The sequence below is a fragment of the Typopeltis vanoorti genome, chromosome 22, assembly GCF_054136105.1.
Source record: "Typopeltis vanoorti isolate ZY-2024b chromosome 22, IOZ_Tvanoo_1.0, whole genome shotgun sequence".
NCBI lineage: Eukaryota > Metazoa > Arthropoda > Arachnida > Uropygi > Thelyphonidae > Typopeltis > Typopeltis vanoorti.
This window is the reverse complement of record NC_143570.1, coordinates 25,015,325-25,035,786: the sequence shown is the minus strand read 5'-3', so window position 1 is coordinate 25,035,786 and position 20,462 is coordinate 25,015,325. Positions and strand designations below refer to the sequence as shown.

Sequence of the window (20,462 nt, the reverse complement as noted above, 5' to 3'; positions counted from 1 at the left end):
TACTGGCTGTAGAAGGGGGGGGGGGAGTAAAGGAGGGCGAAGTCGGGGAACGCCCGGTGTCCCTCACAAGCAAAGAGATACCAGAAGGAATGGGTAAAAGAGCCAATAATAAGAAAAAAGGTCTTACCAACGCCGAGGTACTTCTGTAGAAAGTGAGCATGGAGCTCTCTCTTCGGGCCGCGGGAAATGGATCCTCTTTTCGACTGGTAGGCACAGGTTCTTTCTTCTTCGGACTGGAGCTGTCTTTCATATCTTGGGGATACGGTCTCTTCAGCGGGAGCCAGGCCCTAGTGGAAATACCAGTCCTTATAGTCCTTATAAGGACTGGCTTAAAAGGGCGAAGCAAGAATGCTTTTCATCTTCCCCGTTATCTGTAGAGAACAGTGTAGGGATAAGGTGTCATTGAGCTATTAAAACTCTGATCGTGGCAGGAGGGTAACAGCAATAGCCAAACCTCAGTTAGAACTTCATTGGCTACAGCATTGCCATCCATTACCCTCCAAGGGTATTGGATTGAATGAATCAATCCTTCTCCTTCCCTTTTTCTGGAAATACCAGGCAGAAGCATTAGCAGGTCATCTCTACCTATAGGAGTTCCCAAATGGTGTGCCACCCTTTTTTAATAAATTACTCTGGATTTAGAGAAAGATGTTGAAAGTTTATTTTTTCACTTGGTTAGAGTATAATAAAATTAGTTTAATCCTTTATCCAAGTGTGAGCAAACAAAGTTTGCACCTGAAGTATCTTCAGGACTAGGGTAAAGTGATACAACACCAGGGCAACTCGTTGCAAAGGTGGGGAAAGCTACCAACACTCCTAACTCAGTATCTCCTATAATCTCCTAATTATAGGAGATACTGAGTTAGGAGTGTTGGTAGCTTTCTCCACCTTTGCAACGAGTTGCCCTGGTGTTGTATCACTTTACCCTAGTCCTGAAGATACTTCAGGTGCAAACTTTGTTTGCTCACACTTGGATAAAGGATTAAACTAATTTTATTATACTCTAACCAAGTGAAAAAATAAACTTTCAACATCTTTCTCTAAATCCAGAGTAATTTATTAAAAAAGGGTGGCACACCATTTGGCAACTCCTATAGGTAGAGATGACCTGCTAATGCTTCTGCCTGGTATTTCATAACACAATAGACAAGCCCAAAACAGTAAACCTGGAGGTGACTGGTGTGGAGGTGCATACCTTCAATGCCAGGAGTCTCAAGATCTATGCTGCATATAACCCTCCAAGCATTCCTCTGCTGACAACAGATCTGGACTCCATACTTAGTCCAAATGACTCCATAATAATAGCAGGAGATTTCAACTCAAAACACACATCTTGGTACAGCTCATCTACTAATACCAAAGGTCACACACTTTTCAACTATGCAATGCTCAACTCTATTGTAGTGACCGGCCCTACTGAGCCCACCCATTTCAGCCCTTCGGGTGGCTCGGATGTGCTGGACATTGTCATCTTTAAAAATTTAAGATACCAATACAAATTGGAATCAGTCAACGAATTATCTTCTGACCACAGTCCAATAGTGCTTAATCTAGGTTCATCAGATCAATTCTCTCCTCTGCACACATTCATACCATGGGACAAGTTAGCCAAGGTTCTTCCTGATCATATTGGTCCAGTACCCAATATCAGTAAAAAGGAAGAGATTGACACAGCAATAAATAACTTAACTATACAAATTCAGAAAGCAATTGAATCAGTCAGACAATCCACTGCCTTCAACCCAACTAACCGAATCCCTGAAGAAATCATGGATCTAATCAGAGCAAAAAATAGAGCCAGGAAGAGATACCACAATACCAGAGCCCCACAAGATAAAAAAGTATTGAACAATCTAAACAGGCAGGTCCGAGAAGCTCTTCAAAAACACAGAAACCAACAATGGGAAACCAAATTGACCAACATTAGCATTGATGATCATTCTGTATGGAAATTCTTAAAAGCAATCCGCACCAAAAAACAACTCATACCCCCTATCCAAACCAAGAAAGGAACAGTTCACAAAGATGAAGAGAAAGCCGAGGCAATAGTAGATAATCTAGAATCTCAGTGCAACCCATCGTATACTAATTTAAATATCAACCTTATATTCAAGATTCATCGTCATGTTAGGTCAACCTTAAGACAGAACAATGTCAACTCAGAACTTATCACTCCTACTAATCCAACAGAAATGATAAATATCATCTCCCATCTAAACAATAAAAAAGCCCCAGGACCGGATGGCATAACTAATAGAATAATAAAACTACTTCCAAGAAAGGCCATAGTCCATCTCGTCAACATTACAAATGCCATCTTTAGATTCCAGCATTTCCCTTCTACATGGAAAACAGCCACAATCATGCCACTGAAGAAGCCAGGAAAAAATGCTCACCTACCTGAAAGCTACAGACCCATAAGCCTATTATCCTGCCTCGGAAAGATAACAGAGAAAGTGATCCTCTCAAGATTCCAAGCAGAAACAGATAAGTTAGGAATTTTGCCTAATGAACAGTTCGGCTTCCGTAGGGCCCATAGTACATCCCAACAAGTGCACCGGCTGGTAGAAATTATTACTAAAGGTTTCAACTGGAAACTCAATACAGTTGCCATCTTCATCGACGCAGAGAAGGCGTTTGATAAAGTATGGCATCAAGGTCTTCTCTACAAACTGATAAAATTTAATTTTCCAGTCAGGCTAATAAAGGTAATACATTCTTACCTGAAAGACAGATACATGCAGGTCAGGGTAGGCGAAACGGTTTCGACCAGACGCAGGATCTCGGCAGGCGTACCTCAAGGATCTCTTCTGGCACCTCTACTGTTTTCAATATATGTAGCAGACATCCCTCTGAACCCAAGAACAACATTCACTGCATTATATGCAGATGATACTGCACTGATGGCAAGATCACTGAGCCCAAAACTGGCAACTAAAAGATTACAAAATAGCATACACACCTTAGAAAAATGGATGGCAGACTGGAGGATCCAAGTTAACCCCCAGAAAAGCTCAGCCATACTGTTCACTAGAAAGAAAATTCACACCATGGAGGATATTTATTTATTGGGAGTAAAGATTCCATGGCAGACTGAAATTAAATATCTTGGAGTGATTCTTGATAGTAAACTCCTATTCAGCAAACATATTAGTTACATTACCTCTAAGACATCCAACGTCTTAGCACAGCTCTTCCCTATGATCAACAGAAAAAGTAAACTGGATATGCAAACAAAATTAACAATCTACAAGATGGCAATTAGACCGGTTATCACTTACGCATCCCCAGCTTGGAGCCACACCGCAAATTCAAACATTCTAAAACTTCAGAGATTACAGAATAAGAGCCTGAGGATGATTCTGGATGCCCCCTGGTACATAAGAAACACCCAGATCCATAGAGAAGTTAATATCCCTTATATCTCTTCCCTTCTCAAAAATCTAGCTGAGAAGTTCTTTACCAAGACAAGTAACCACCCAAACCCTTTAATCAAGGAAGCCTCGGAATATAATGAAGAAGAAATCAACAAATATAAAAGACCAAAGTCTATCTTAAGTTCAGCTGAACACAACTAACTTCACTGCCCTCAATGGGCGAGCATAAAGCTCACAAACATTCCATTTAAAGTCCTACCATTAAAAGACAAAGGGGAATATGAAAAGCAATTTTGCTTCACCCATCTAGCCAGAAATGTTAATGTTAATGGTATTTCCACTAGGGCCTGGCTCCCACTGAAGAGACCTCAATAAAGGTCGAAACTAGTCTGGGTAGTGGCCCTTCCTTTAATGCATAACATTAGACATATCCGCAAGGAGATGTGTTTTGCATTATAGGAGATACTGAGTTAGGAGTGTTGGTAGCTTTCTCCACCTTTGCAACGAGTTGCCCTGGTGTTGTATCACTTTACCCTAGTCCTGAAGATACTTCAGGCGCAAACTTTGTTTGCTCACACTTGGATAAAGGATTAAACTAATTTTATTATATTATACTCTAACCAAGTGAAAAAATAAACTTTCAACATATTATAGTTGGTGGAAAGAAAACCAAACAGGCAGTTTGTAGAGCTGGCTCGTTGAAAAGCCTGAAGTAATGATTTCAAAATGTCACTTATATTCTCTTGATGAAATATTTGTTTCTGTACTACACTTCCATTTAGTTTTGCTGGATCATGTAGTTTATAGTTATTCATTTTGTGAGCACTTATTCTGTATTTGTTTTATATTAGAAAGGGAGCTATCAAACAATATTCAATGCTTTACCTTGTCTAAAAGATTTTACACTGCACAACATTACATACTTCTTATCTCCGGGTTTTGATATACTGGTTTCAACAGCAACTAGATTATTTAAGTCCTGGTTACTAGCTACAAACACAAACTCCATCCTTTCTCGAACATGCTTGATTCCAACAATACAATACTGGAATTCTCAGATAGATATATTGTGAAGAAAATTTTCATCAGTCACATTCTTAATGTCACTTTTTAATATTGGAACTGAGGTAAATGAAATGGAGGTGCATAGCATATTACAGAAGGTTAACGTGAATACAGCTGTGGGATTGAATCGTATATTAGCTCGACTGTTATATTATATGAAGCGGTGAGGGAATTTTCAATGCCCTTGACCATATTGTTTAATCTAAGTCTCTGCTCTGGGGTTAGTCCCGAAGGGGGAAATAGTTTCATTGCATAAAGGAGGCTCCAAGACTGATATAGAAAATTACCGACCGATCAGGATATTGGGAGTTGTCAAAGTATTGGAGAAGTTGTTCAAGAGCAAAATAAGGAATGGATATGGAAATTGGCAGCATAGTTTTGTGAAGGGTACTTGCTCACGTTTTATAATACAGTGACAGTTCAGTTGGATAAAGGTAATGCATTTACAGTGATACCACTGGAAGAGCTTGCCGGAGTGGAGCCCAAAAGAAGGCCTGTGACTAGTGGCGAGATGCAGGGTTTTGTTTTTGAACTGCTCCTGTTTACTTTGTTCATTAACGATATAGGAAAGGATCTGAGAGAATCGTTCAGTTATTTGCCAATGATGCAAAGTCGGGTAGAGCAATAGTTAATACAGGTGATGTTAAAATTTTGCACGATGATTTGGATAGATTGGCTGACTGGGCAAAGGAGAATCGATATTCAGTTTAATGAGGCAAAGTATATAAGGTTATTCAGCTGTATACCACATTGGTGGAACTGTACTCCAGGAAAATTGATGAAGCTGGAGACTTAGGAGTGTTAGTGGATAAGGAGTTAAAGTTCAGCGGCACATAGCAAAAGTGGCTAAAGCAGCTATATAAAGCATCATATTACTTGGTTACTGAAGAATACTTTGACAAGCAGGTTATTGTTCCTCTTTATTGAGCCTTGATAAGACCCCCATGTTGACTACCGTGTGATGATCTGGGCGCCCGGATTTTTTGGTGATGATTCAGATGCAAGTGACCAAGATGGTAGTAGCAGCAAGTCTACAGATTGGAGATTTCTGGATTACAGAAAATTGTTGATAGGCAGAAAAGGAATTATATGATTGAGATACACAAACCACTGAGGAGTTTTTTACAAGATTAATTCAGAGCAGTGGTTCCCCAACATTTTCAATTCTTGGCACCCTTGCTGAATCCAGGTTTCTAACAAGTACACTTTTCGAAATAGCAAATAATTTTTTAAATTAAAGGGTTAGGTAAAAATAAATAAAATACGTATTTAAGATCACAAACAAAAAGTAATTGAACAAATTCAACTAATTATCATTAGTGGGATGGATGAGCCTGTTGATCACTGCTCATTTTCTCAAATCTTGGAATCAAACTGGACAGTCACCCTCATTTCCTTCTCCACATTGATTTTTGCCCGATACTTAGTTTTTATCACAGTGACCGCCGAAAATCCAGCTTCGCACAAATAAGAAGTCGCAAATGGAATTAAAATTCTCTGAGCTTTTTCACTCAGAAGGGGGAATTCATCTTTTACTGATATCCAAAATTCAGTTAATTCCATGCTGCTAAATTTTGTTTTCAACGTATTGTCGCAAGACAACTCAATAAGATTCTCTTCTTCTGCAGCAGTAAATTCAGATGGAGCACTGGCATTAAATGGATCCTGAATTCATGCAAATTTATGGATATCATTTTGAAAATAATTTCTCAAGCTGTGATAAGTATTCTTCAAAAATGGATTTCATACCTCTAGAGAAATCAACTCCATTGGAAGTCAAAAACTGTTGCAACAAGGTGAAACATTCTTTGCCTCGGTCTTCATTCATTTTTCTTTTCCATAGATTTAGTTTTTTTTATAAAGCTGAAATTTCCTGAATCGAATCGCCTTTAAAAGGTGCATGTTGCATCTCTGCAGGGAGAGGTTCGGAGCATTCATCTTTTCAAAACTATCACATAAGTATGCTAGTTTTACCAAAAAATCTTCATTCACAAAATTTTCGGAATACTTGTGGTCTTCCTCTTTAAGAAAAATATAAATTTCCTGTTGCAGTTCAAGTACGAGACAAAACATTACTACGAGCGAGCCATCACGAAGTGCTGTAGTACAACAAAGACGTGTGCTCGGATCCCATATCCTCACATAGTTTTTTGAAAAACCTTGCTTTCAATGGCCGAGTTTTTATAAAGTTTACTACATTCACTACATATTCTAAGACCTGGTTCAATGTAGGATTCAGGGCTGGCGGAAGCGAGCATGCGGGTGCTGCTACGAAGGGGGTGCCGCCGCCGGGGCACCGTGTATAAGTTCATTTTTAAGAAACAAAATTTTTATCACGAAAAAAAATTCTTAGAATGATCAATATTAAAATAAGAGGACGGATACACCGAATAAAAATATTAAAAAATTGTATATTTCCGCCTCCTTGATCAGCCGGCTGTTTACAATTTTTCAGCGAGAGCAGGCTAAATGCTTGCCTGCAAAATGTTGTGTCCACTGCAGTCTATCTAAAGTGAAATGGTGAACGGTTTTTATGTGCAGAAACGAAGTTTCGTACAAAACATTTGTTGCTAGTTAACCAGTCATATCGTATGCATCTCAGTAGGCTACTGACAATAGCACAGTGCCTACTATTATTTCGTCTCTGTGTCGTGTTGTGTAATAATTTCTTGTGGGTATAAAATAGAAATGGAATCAAAAATTTAAAAAAAAAAGTTATCCAGTGCACAAAATTGTAAGTGTCATGCTGCGAAAGAGGCAGATTTAAGAAACAAACAGGCTCTTAATAAATTTGTTAAAATATTAAAATATTCTGATGAAGATTGTAACCAACTTGATACATCAGAAATCAGAGTTGAAGAACCGTGCACATCATCCAGTTTGCATGAAAGTGCTATTGCAACTATTGAACAAGATAAAAAGACGCATGATTTAAGTGAAAAACAGTTAGGAGAAGACTTAGTTGTAGTTGACCACGAAACTAGCACATTGTTAGTCTCTGTAAATTTAGAAGATCCAGGTGAATAGGGAAAAATTGATGAAAAATTACGAGTTGTTTTAATTGAAATGGGGTCTGTTCAAAAGAAAAATATAATATATTCCAGAGATACATATGGTCGTAAATTTGGCGATGCGTATTATATTATAATAGAAAAATGGAAAACAGTGACCTCGTGCCAAGAACATGGCTCATTTATTCCGAAACTTTAAATTCTGTTTTACACCTTTCGCACCTACCGAATCAAGTAGTCTTGTAGAAGGTTATAACGATTGGAGAAATGTATGTACAACTTTGCATATACATAAGACTAGTTTAACTCACATGAAAAATTTCTTAAAATGGAAGGAACTTGATAAAAATTTAAGAAACAAAACTACGATTGATTGAGAGACTCAATGGAAAAGAAACATTGGATGAGTGTTTTAGAACGCTTGATTGAAATTATAAAATTACTTGGTAGCAAAATTTAATTTTTCGCGGATCTTCTGATAAATTATATGAAAGGAATAACGGCAACTTTTTAAAATTAGTCGAACTGTTTGCGAAGTTTGATCCCGTTATGGAAAATCATGTTGAAAGGGCCCTACAACGAATCAATAGAGTACACTATTTGAGTAAAGAGTCAAAATGAAATATTAAAAACTTTAAGTAACGCAATCAGGGATACAATTTTATTATCAATTCGAAAATCTAAATATTATTCCATAATTTTAGACTGCACACCTGATATAAGTAAAACAGAACAAATGACCATCATTATTCGCTTTGTTTCCTGTGACAATGGAATTGTCAAGATCAGGGAAAACTTTTTAGGTTTTGCAGATATATATCAGATTCTACAGGACGTGGTTTATGTGCAACAACAATAATGGAACAACTGGAAAAATGGAACATTCCCATTGAAAACAGGCGAGGTCAAGGGTGTGCCAATGGGGCAAATATGAAAGGGAAAAAATATGGGCTCCAAAATTTGCTTTTGAACAAAAATCCTCGAGATTTTTACATGCCATGTGCTGCTCATACTCTAAATTTAATCATTAACGATGCAGCCAAAGTGAATGCAGATACAATTAGTTTATTTGCAATTATTCAAGAAATATACAATTTCTTTTCATTCTCATACAAACGTTGGCCAATCCTTTTAAAGTTTGTAAAAAAATTAACATTGAAACAGCCATCAGATACGCGATGGGAAAGTAAATTTAATTCAATCCGCCCTCTACGGTATCAGTTAGGAGAAATTTACGATGCAGTTTTTGAAATTTTAAATAATGAAAATTTTAATAAAGAAACTCAGCATGAAGCACAAACATTATGCGCTAAAATAAAGGACTACACATTTATTTGCTCTCTTATAACGGCATGATTTACTTAACAGAATAAACTCGGTGAGTAAAATGCTTCAAGACAAAAATATGAACATTACACTTGCTTTAGAATCTATCGAAAACTTAAAAATATTCTTACAAGAGTATCGATCAGATACAAATTTTAAAGTTCTAAAACGGCAAAAGAACTGAGTGAAGACGTAAACGGAGAACAAGAATTTAAAACTGGTAAAGAAGACACGACAATTTGACGACGATAAATTTAGAGTGAATGTGTTTTATACACTTCTAGACGTTGCAATGTGCTCGTTAATAGAACGTTTTGAACAATTAAAAACATATTATGATCATTTCAATTTCTTGTATAGATTATTACTAATTAATAACGAAGATTTACGAAAAAATTGTGACGATTTAGAGATTCTCTTGAAGGACGGCGACAATAAAGACGTAAATGCAATAGAAATATATGACGAGTTATGTGCTTTCCGGGATAATTTTCGGAAGGATAATTTAAATATTCAAAACCCTTTCGATATTCTTAATTTTCTTGCCCTAACTTTTCAATTGCTTTAAGAATACTATTAACCTTACATGTTAGTGTAGCGAGCGGCGAACGTTCATTTTCCAAGTTGAAATTGATTAAAAGTAGGTTTTAATTTAAAACTACTTAAGAACAAGTATGTCACAAAAAAGGCTTGTTAGTTTGCCGTTAATAGCTATTGAACATGATATATGTGCGAAATTAGACGTTAAGACCATTATTTCTAATTTTGTGAATATGAAATCAAAAATCCTAAAATTTTAATTTAAAAAAATTTCAAGTATATTTATGTAAGTTAATTTATTTTCTGTTATTCTGTAAAGATGTTATTTTTTGAATACTTATATTAAACGTTCTAATTATTTCTGAATTCTTTTCTTATTTTCTCATCTATCTTGAGTTTCTTTTATTTTCCTAAAAGATAGTTCCACTTATAAAAATTATTAAAAAATTTTACAAGTTACTAAGAATTTAGTGACTTGTAAAATGCAAGAATTTTTTAAACTTTAGTTGAAATAAATTTTAACTTTAATTAAAATTCATTTTAATTTTGTTAGCAATTCTGGTCGGTGAGAAGGCTATAATCCCTGTATCATTATATTCACCGATTAAAGTAAAGTGGCTTTATCAAAATTTGCTTTAACTTTTGAGAATTTTTTGAATATTCGGGTTTTTAACGATTAACCTGCCTATTCAACACCCCCGGTTCGTTACATTTAGCGAACCAACGTGTGGTTGTTCTGTCAAAATTTATTTAAGAAATTTCAAATAATTAAAATTTTTATTATCGTAAAAGAACCACACACGCTCGGATCGTTACAGGGAGCGCTTAGATAGACATTGCATACGGGCGACAAAGACCCTAGCGCCGGCTCTGGTATGATTCAGATATTTTGACGTGAGTGCTTCCCTGTGAATAACTCGATGAGTCCACAGTGCATCAGGGGCTTTGCTTCGAATAAATGCCTGCAATCCTCCATAACAGCCGGACATAGAACGAGCACCCATCAGTACAGACTCCAACGCACTTAGTCCACTTCAAATTATTTTCGGATATGAATCTATCAAGGATCTCGAACAAGTCTTGAGCCTTAGCACCAGCAGTGATACTTTTACAAAAGAGGTCTTCTACAATGTTATTACCATCTATAAACCGTACATAGCAAATCAAGTGGGCATCATTATTATTATCTGTGGCCTCATCCAGCTGCAACCCAAATTCCTTCCCTTTTATTTTTTCAATTAATTGATCATTGAGGTCCTCCGCTATATGCTGTATTCTGAGACTAATGGTGTTATTGGACAAAGGCACTTTTGAAAGCAGCTTCCCAGCAGACTCACTGATCATAATGTTCACATATCTAGCAGCTGGTAGAATGAGTTCTTCTGCGATGGTATGAGGCTTCTTATATTTTGCGATTCTATGTGCCACCTTATAAGATGCTAGCAAAGCATTGCTTAGTATTGACGCCTGCTTATAAAAACTACCTTTTTGTTGATTTAACTCTTTTAACTTTCTGCTAAAGTAGTCACGAGATGTACTAACCATGCTGAGATGATTGGTTTCTAAATGGCGTTTCAACTTACTTGGTAGCATGCACTCTGGTGCCCAAATTGTCATACACATATACACTGCGGCCCCCCTTCACCACTGTCTTCTGTCGACGTAAAACCAAAGTCCAAATAACTGTCATCATATTTTCGATATTTACGCTTCTTCACACTCTTGCCACTATTTGCCAGTGTGCCCTCTTTATTTTCTCTCTCACAACGCTTATTACTGTTTAGTAAAAACCGATCCATTTTTAAAAAAACATACGAGAAGAAATACTTCAAAAACTTCACTTAAGTTACAAGAATATTCAGTTGATACAATCTCTGAAAACTAATTCAACACTAATACCGGGCAAAACCGACAGCTATTTATATACGAACACAAAGTACCGAGAAAGTTCGAGAAACTACTAAAACAATCCAGAAACTCAATTTTTGTTCAGCGCTATCTAGCAACCATCTGTAGAGGCTTCTGCAAACAATTATTACTAAGGCTCCAAGTTATTACTAAGAGAGTTGCTGGTTTGCACCAGGTCCGCTAGATTTCGCGTCCTATCACATCGAATTGAAAATGGAAATAAAATTATGAAAACTTTGTAATCGCGGCGCCCCTGTGAGGAAGTCACGCTCCCCAGAGAACTGCGGCACACGCCTTGGGAACCACTGATTCAGAGGAAATTTTTTTGACCAGGTGTGGTTGTGGGAAAACTATGCGCCATCCATGGAAACTAAGTAAGAGTGTAGTTAGCAAGGGTGTTAGGACTAGGTTTTTTGCTTGGAGAGTGGTGAATAGTTGGACAGGGTCTGTTGTCGGTGCAATGGCTGTGAATGAGATCAAAGCAAAAAAAAAAAATCAGCTAACGCCTTTTTAATCCCGTAAACGGGAGTAGGCTAGGCCAATTAGCCATATCTAACTTTTGGAGACTGAGTGGGCAGTTCAATCTCCACTGGTGCCCAATCAGAGATAGATGGCCCAAGGCTATCACTAATTAAGCGGTACGCAGTGAAGAGAGACGGCTCAAATGTGCCGCCATCTCTTGGTCCTTAACCCTAACACAATATATTTAATGTCTGAAATAATGTGGGTTCTACGGTTGATTTTCTTGAGTTTACAGGACGAAAAACTCGAGTTTCCAGGAGGAAAAACCCGCTTGCCTGTGCCAGAGATCGACTAACTCGGGAAACCGTCGAAAAAAGACTTAGAAAAATTTCCTCTAGTCGCCGACTAGACTCGAAACCAAGTCTTCCTTCGTACGGCCAAGTGCTGTGGTATGCAAACGCCACGTCCATTGAGCTACACAGGCTCTGAGATCAAAGCAAAGTATGATAAATGTTGAATAATTCTTGACATGATATTTAGGGCTTCCCTCGATGAGTCTAAGGACTCCTTGGAGTTGCCCTTAATAATAATAATAATAATAATAATAATAATAATAATAATAATAATAATAATATCACTCCAGCACATGAAAATTATATTTCCTCTGTAATGTCATTTATTAAATAAACTAGTTAAAATGAAGATGCAATTTTTCACAATTGCATCAACATATTGAAAATGGATTACAAATAAACTATCATCATCAATTCCTAATATGTATGCATCAACATTGTGCATACTCAAATACTACATGGTTTACATTATTATTAGCCCCTTGTATTAGTCATATTGTCAGTTTCCTTATATTTCATTCTTCTAATGCACTGTTAACTGCATAGATATATTAAGATGGATGCAGCTAACAGTTCATAGAGGTCTTCCTCTATGTCCTTTTTTTCTGTCACCCTAGCAGCAAACACCATTTTTTTTTTACTTCGCTTTCACCTATTCTGTTTAAGCAACCACTTAGAGGAGATTTTCTTAAAATCAGCTAACGATACCCTTTTATTCCCATATAGCGAGTAGCCGAGACCTTTTAACACTATCTAGCTTTTTTGGGACTAAGGAGATAGTTCAATCCCCATTGGTAGCCAATCACAGACAGTTAGCAGACTATCACTAATTATAAGTGGCATCCGATGAAAGGATTGGCAAACAGGTCCTGCCATCTCTTGGTACCTAACCTAACAGGATATTTTTTTGTCTGAAATAGCATGGCCACTGTGGTCTATTTTCTTGAGTTTATGGGACCAAAATCCCTACTTGCACTTGTAAGAGATCGACTTTCTCGGGAACCATTCAAAGAAAAGCTTAGAAATAGTTCCTCCAGGAGGCGACTAGACTTGAATTTAAAGTAATCTAAATTCAGCTTGAAAGTGGTGCTCATATACTGTGGAAATTGAGATCTTCCATGGTGTTCATTACCCAGAGAAATACCTCTATAGTTTCGATTCTTGACGCCAAGCAAAATACTTTTTAGGCATTTATTTGGATGATTCACCTTTAGTTGATTTAATTATTTCATGTAAGGTTTCTTCCACCATCCCTTAGGATGGGTTGAGCTCTTCTAATAAAGGATTAAGTATGTACTTTACGATTGTAGATCCATGTACGTTCACGTGGACAGCCTGTTCTGAGGGACAAAATCCCCAAGTTTTCCAGGTGAAAAAACACTTTATCCTCATATGAGACTGGCTAACTCACCTTTAGTCGAAAGAGGCCAGATAAAGGTACATCACATCATGGGTGGAAATCAAACCCAGATCTTTCCAACCAAAGGGCTTCATCTATGGAGAACTGTCGTGAATGGAATGCATTGCCAGAATGTGTTGTTAATGCAAATAAAAAAAATCAGCTAACGCCTTTTATTCCCTTATAGGGAGTAGGCGAGTCCTTTATACCCTATCTAGCTTTTGGAGACTGAGTGGGCAGTTCAATCTCCACTGGTAACCAATCAGAGGTAGCTAGCCCATGTCTATCACTAATTACAGCAGTCACCAATGAAGAGGCTGGCAGACAAGTGCTGCCATCTCTTGGTACCTAACCCTAACAAGATATGTTAATGTCTGAAATAATGTGGGTACTACGGTCGATTTTCTTGAGTTTGCGGGACGAAAAACCCTAGTTTCTGGGAGGAAAAACCCGCTTGTCAGTGCCAGAGATAGACTAACTCGTGAATCGGCAGAAGAAAGGCTTAAAAAAAGTTCCTCCAGTCAGCGACTAGACTTGAACTTAAGTCTGACTTTGAGCGACCAAGCGCAGAGGACGCAAGTGCCACTTCCACTGAGCTACACAGGCCTCGTTGTTAATGCCAGGAGTGTTAAATACTTTAAGATTCTATATGATAAATATGTTGTCAGTTGAATGAACCTCCCTTGATGAGTCTGTCGACTCCATTGAGGGCATAATAATAATATTAATAATAATTTTTTAATTCAATGATTTTTTTTATTAATATTCTGATTATTATTAATATTCTATTATTCTAAGAAACCTTTACATCATAGGATTAATATATAAAATAATAATATTTTTAAGAGCATTTATAGGATAACAATAAGTTATATATATTTTACAATTTTTGGTTTTAATGTATTTAACCACTGTAACTATAACACTTCAATGTAAATCTTTTTTTTTTTCTGTTGATCTCTGTTGAGCTGTAATGTTTCTGCTTGCATCCTCGAAGCTTTTTAATAAGCTTATCTGAGGATGAGACACCGGTTATATATATATATATATATATATATATTTTTTTTTTATTGATTTGATTGCTGTGTTGGAAGTTGGCTGATGTTTGGGAGGTGAAATGAATGATCTGAAAGGTCTGATCGAAGTGGAATTGCCGATATATTCTGGTGTTATTACATCTGTCTAGATGGTTCACATTTATTTTTGTTGTGGTCTTCTTTTTGAACTAATTAGGAGAATTTTTTTCACTGTGGCAGCCTTTCTATGTCTTCTGAACTTTTAATTTGTATCGGCTTTGAAGTGTGTGACTTCCTCAAGAATATCTTGGCATCTCTGATCCACAAAAATTGGTAATTTTTTTCTGTTTTTACTTTTCTTGCTTGGTAAAACAGATTATGGTGGAATGGTGTTAAATATTCGGATAGGTAGATTGGTGTATTGTCTTGCAATGCGTTCAAGTCCTTGGCAAATGTTTTTTTCTGTCGGCTGGCTTTTATGAGATTGTCTCTTGTGGACTTGCTTGTAAGACGAACTATGACTGGCGTAGGTCATGACAAGTCTTGTTTTTTGCCCTTCCTAGGAATCCGATTTATGGTCTGAATGTCGTTAAGCTATAAGGGTAATCAATTGCATGGACTAATTTTAAAACCACGTCTCTGAGGTTTTCTGTAGGTCCAGTTTCAGGAAGATCGTTTATGACAAGATCTTCTTTATGTTGTTGCTGATTTAAACGTTTGTATTGTAGTTTTAGAGAATGAACTTCGGATGTCTCTTTCATCAAATTGTGTTGCCTGTCATTTAGTGCATTAATGCTCATTTTAATGTCTTTTACCGTTTGCAACACTTCTATCACTGCTAAATTATTATGTTTGACCAAATCTTCATATTCGCTAGATTTTTTTATTTGTTCATTCTGTTTGTCAAAGAGTTCTTGCAGAAGATCTACTCAGCTGGCTTTTGTAGTCTCTAGAGAGTTTTCTGTTAGTATATTTATAGAGTTGAAATTATAGGACTCACCTGCATTTTTTCGTCTCTGTTCAGTTCGTCGTCTGATTTTGCCTTCTGTATAATCGGTTGCGTCGTAGGTGGCTGCCCTAGGTGCGTTTGTTGTTCTTCCTGCAGAGTAGGCATTTCCATTCCTCGCGTGTTGCATTGGTTTTACGTGGTCTAGTTGTTTCTGAATAGCCGGCACATTTTAAGTGTAGAATCGTACTGCATTTCTTGCAGGTTATATTATTTCCGCCGGACGATAAATCCTCCAGGCAATTGATACACTTCATAACTCACCTTTCTTCTCTTGAGCAACTGTGGCATAAAGATGGCGATGAGCTTTGTTCTTCGCTCGTTGTTGACTGCAGTCCTCTCAGTTCACTTTTCAACACTTTAAAATTTGGTTTCTTCTTGGCCGGTTTCGATGAATATTATATTACTGTCTTCGGCGTGACAAGTAGAGTTACTTGGGAACACTTTCAAATTAAAACCAGGAGTTAGAACCACTTTAAAACTCCGAATCCAAACCATCCTTCTTATATGTTATTTTGTACATCAAACTCATTCATTATAATTCAAAGAAATTCATAATAATAATAATAATAATAATAATAATAATAATAATAATAATAATAATAATAATAATAATAATAATAATAATAATAATAATAATAATAATCTATATACACTGAGCTATGGAGGCTTGTTTAGTTGATTATTAGTACAAACAAGCAAAATTTCCCCTAGACAACTCAATTTTTTAGCATAGGTGTAAAAACTTAGCAACATCCCTATTATTGCAGCCAATAATAGAACGTTGAGGTTTAGTACCATAAGATGGTGACGGTTGTTTGTTGCAGACTCTCTCTCTCTCTCTCCCCCCCTAACAAGCCATGTTCATTGATGGTTTGATATTCGCTATTATTAAATGCGTGAATTGTTAGACAAGTTGTCCACCCTTCTTCAAAAAGTTAGGGATGAAAGTGCTCCACCTACTAACTTTGGGAAAATAAAAGAATTTATTTATTTGTAATTTAAGTCAGGCTGCCTTTCCTCAAAGTGGTGATGATACATTTAAACAAACATTTGTCATCAGCTGCCATCTTTTATTCCCTTATAGGGAGTAGACAAGGCCGTTTTAGCCTTATCTAACTCTTTGGAAACTGAGTGGGAGGTTCAATCTCCACTGGTAGCCAATCATAGATAGCTGGCCCAAGGCCATGACTAATTAAGTGGCACTCAGTGAAGAGACGGATAACAAGTGTCGCCATCTCGTGATACCTAACCTAATACAATATTTTTAATGTCTGAAAATAGTGTGGATTCTACGGTCGATTTTCTTGAGTTTACGAGACGAAAAATCCGAGTTTCCAGGAGAAAAAACCAGATTGCCCGTGCCAGAGAACGACTAACACGGGAACTTGTCGAAAAAAGGCTTAGCGGTTCCTCTAGTCAGCGATTAGAATAAATCGCGATGCTCTTTTTTTCGGGCCGTTTAGATCTAAAAAAAGTAAATAATTTAGCTAACGCCTTTTTTTATTTTCCTATATAGGGAGTAGGCGAAGCTGAAGTGCAAACATCTCTTCCAGTGAACTACACAGGCTCTCACATTTGCATATAACAATAAAAAACATATAGTTCGCCCATAGATTAGAGACACTTCTGCGCATGTCACAAAAAGGAGAATCCATTCCAATAATAGGATAATCAATTCGTATTGTGGGATTGGTTGTTTATTATTACACGCCGGAAAATTAACTTCTGTTTTATGATCATTGTAGTTAACTATGTTGCGTGTATAATAGTTGGAAAATTTTACCAAGCACGGGATTTCCTCGTCAGCGACCAATTCGTACGTCCTTCATTTCCTTCTCCCTTTCAGCATGAATCGACTATTCTTGGCAAGTTTCCAAGTGGAAATCTCTAAAGCGTTGGCATACTATAGTAACAGAAACAAATTTTTTACAGTAACAAAATGCAAATTTGGAAATCATGTTTATGTATCATGTCCTTCAAATCTTGGGCTCTCTCCATTGGTACTGCACTTCCGCATACTCTTCTACTGTCTTTGTCTGTTTCTTTCTTTCCTTTGAAGTATTTCCTCTAAACTCATGCCAAATGTGTATGGAATATGGACCTTACGATTCAAATGTAAATACATAAATACGAAATAAGTGGGAAAAGAAGAATCGGAAGACCAAGAAAGAGATGGCATGAGATGCCGGACAAGCCACTTGGTCTAAATTCCATGTTAGGAAGAAGAAGAAAAAGACGATTCAAACGAATCTTCATTGATATTTTGATTTAGTGTTATTTTATTGTGACTTAATTTATGTTATTTAATTCATTATTTCGTTTTATTTGTATATGAGAAGGGTTTAATACGTTTCTTTGCTTCTATAAACGTTATTATGCTGGAAGGTGGCGCCAGTTTTTTAAATTTATGCTGTCGTAGTATTTTCGATTTTAGACCAAATGCAGGACGCTGAATAGTGTTCTGCGTTTGTCTACAAACGCGGGAAGTTTATTTCGAAGGATTGTGGTGATTCTACTGTTAAGATAAGCCTCTGAGAGCAACCTTCTAGAAGTGAGACGGTTTCATAACTATGCCGCCAAAAAAAAAGGTATGAAAAATCAAAATATTGCTTTTTTTGATGTTAACATTACCCAGTAATGATTGGAACTTGGAGAAGTGAGGAATAATAAGTGGTAATATTGATTACGAATAAGTCAAGTGCGCAGGTTTTGCAGGAGGAGGAATGGCGTGGAGCGAGTTTGATGGACAAAATAACATATAAAAATGATGGTTTGAATTCGGAGTTAGGTGTTTTGAGAAAATATCGTTCAGTCAGAATCAGGGAAACTAGCACGGGAGATGCAGGCGACTGAGTGCTGGTGTTCTTGAAATAAGTGAATATTAGAACAATCACATGATGCCACTTTAGTACAGCGATTTTCAACCGGTGTGCCAGTTGAAAATCGATTTATGAAAACAAATTAATTGAAAGAAATAACGTAATCTGCGCATTTATTTATTAGTGTCTGATCTTCCATCTTCTTGTATGTGTAAACCAATCAAAATTATGCCCATTTTTTTTGCCAGATCATCAAAAAAATTAAAAGAATATATTTTTAGTGTGCCGCAGATTTTTAATAATTAGTCTAGGTGTGTGCCGTGCCGTGTTATGAAAAAGGTTGAAAATCACTGCTTTAATAGGATAATACCAAGTGTGAGATGAAGGGAGATAATAATTAGTATAGTGTATGTATACTAATGACAGAAGTATTCATAATAAAGGGGAGGAGTGTTTTTGGCATTGATTAGTTTAACTTGGCCAAAAGTTATGTGCATTAGTGAAATTCAGTCAACCGTGGATGATATAGGGATGGAATGCAAACGAAATAGTATTTTCATTTCTCTGCTAACATTCATTAATTTCAAAATTCGAAATTCCTCTGCTAGCATTCAGTAATGAATGTTAGCATAGGAATTTAAGCCAAAAAGAGAAGTATATGAAGAGCACGATATATATATATATATATATATATATACACAGAGGACAGTCCATTTGAAGCTTTCTGGTGTGAGATAGAGGCCAACAGGATAAAATATATACTTATTTACTGGCAGCCGGGGTGGAGGAGGGGGGGGGTATGGGTAAGAACATGAATGGCATACATCAGCAAGTTAGCACAATGGGTACAGGACAACTACGGTAATTATTATGGGAGATCTTTAACTATGGGGAACTACATTTTTCAAATGATAATACCAGATATTCTTCTTTTTCTTCTTCTGCAGCTTGTCCCACTTAAGTGGGGTCGCTGTTAATGATGAGTCTTCTCCACATCCTCCCGTCTTGGGCTGTTACCACATCCAAGTTCTTCATCCTCAAGTCCTCTTCTACCAGCTCCCTCCATCTCTTCTTCAGCCGCCCACACTTCCTCCTTCCTTGCACATCCATCTGCATGACCTTTCTTCCCACATATTCGTCCTCCTTCCTCATCACATGACCAAACCATCTCAACCATGCTTCCTGTATCTTCGCTCCTATGTTCGTAACTTTCACTGTTCCCCTCACATAGTTAGTTCTCAGACAATCCTTTCTGGTCACACTGCCCATCCACCTAAGCATTCTCATCTCTGCTACCTCCATCCTGCTGATGTTATTTTTCCTCAGGGCCACAGTTTCCATAGCATATGTCATAGCTGGCCTCACTACTGTCCTATAGATTTTGCCTTTCAGATTGATCGGCACCCTCTTATCACATAGCACTCCAGCCATCTCTCTCCAGTTCCTCCAACCCGCTTGTATCCTGCATCCCACTTCCTTCTCAGCCCCTCCATCTTCTTCCACTGTTGAACCTAAGTATCTAAAGTCCGTCACCTTCCTGAGGATATTTCCTTCCAGCTCCAGATCTGTCTCCTGGCCGCTGTCCACTTTGCAACACATATACTCTGTCTTACTTCTGCTCAGTCTCATACCTCTCTCTTCCAGTACTTTCCTCCATCTTTCCAGTTTAGTTGCCACTTCTTCTCTTGAATCTGCACACAGCAAGATGTCATCTGCATACAACATTGTCCAAGGCGTGTCTTCTCTCACCTCCTCCGTCACCACCTCCATCACAATGTTAAACAGAAATGGACTTAATGCTGACCCTTGATGCAAGCCAACTGTTACTTGAAAACTTTTTGTCTGTCCCAAACAAGTCTGAACTCTTGGCATCACATTTCTGTACATCTCTCCTGCACCGACTTCACATATTTCTCCTGTACCTTCCTCTCCCTCAGACACCTCCAGACTTCTTGCCTTGGCACTCTATCATATGCTTTCTCCAGATCAATAAACATCAGATGTAGCTCTTGTTTCTCTTGAAACTTTTCCATCATCTGCCGTAACCCAAAGATAGCATCTGTCGTTGATCTACCAGGCATGAAGCTAAATTGTTCCTTTCAATCTCCACCTCCTTCCTCAAACTTCCATCAAGACCCCTTTCTAGGATTTTCATTGTGTGGGACATCAACTTTATT

General features: G+C 37.3%; 1 protein-coding gene across 1 annotated transcript in view; it reads left to right on the top strand.

Annotated features, from left to right (window-relative positions):
• The first annotated feature begins 17,901 nt into the window (after window positions 1-17,901).
• The window catches only part of Rrp1 (Recombination repair protein 1), an 84,862-nt gene continuing 82,301 nt past the window's right edge, over window positions 17,902-20,462 (top strand). The window contains exon 1 of the mRNA XM_090411862.1: window positions 17,902-18,054. Within this exon, the coding sequence (XP_090267988.1) occupies window positions 18,037-18,054 (18 nt within the window). The 5' untranslated portion in view covers window positions 17,902-18,036. The remainder of the gene's footprint in view (window positions 18,055-20,462) is intronic.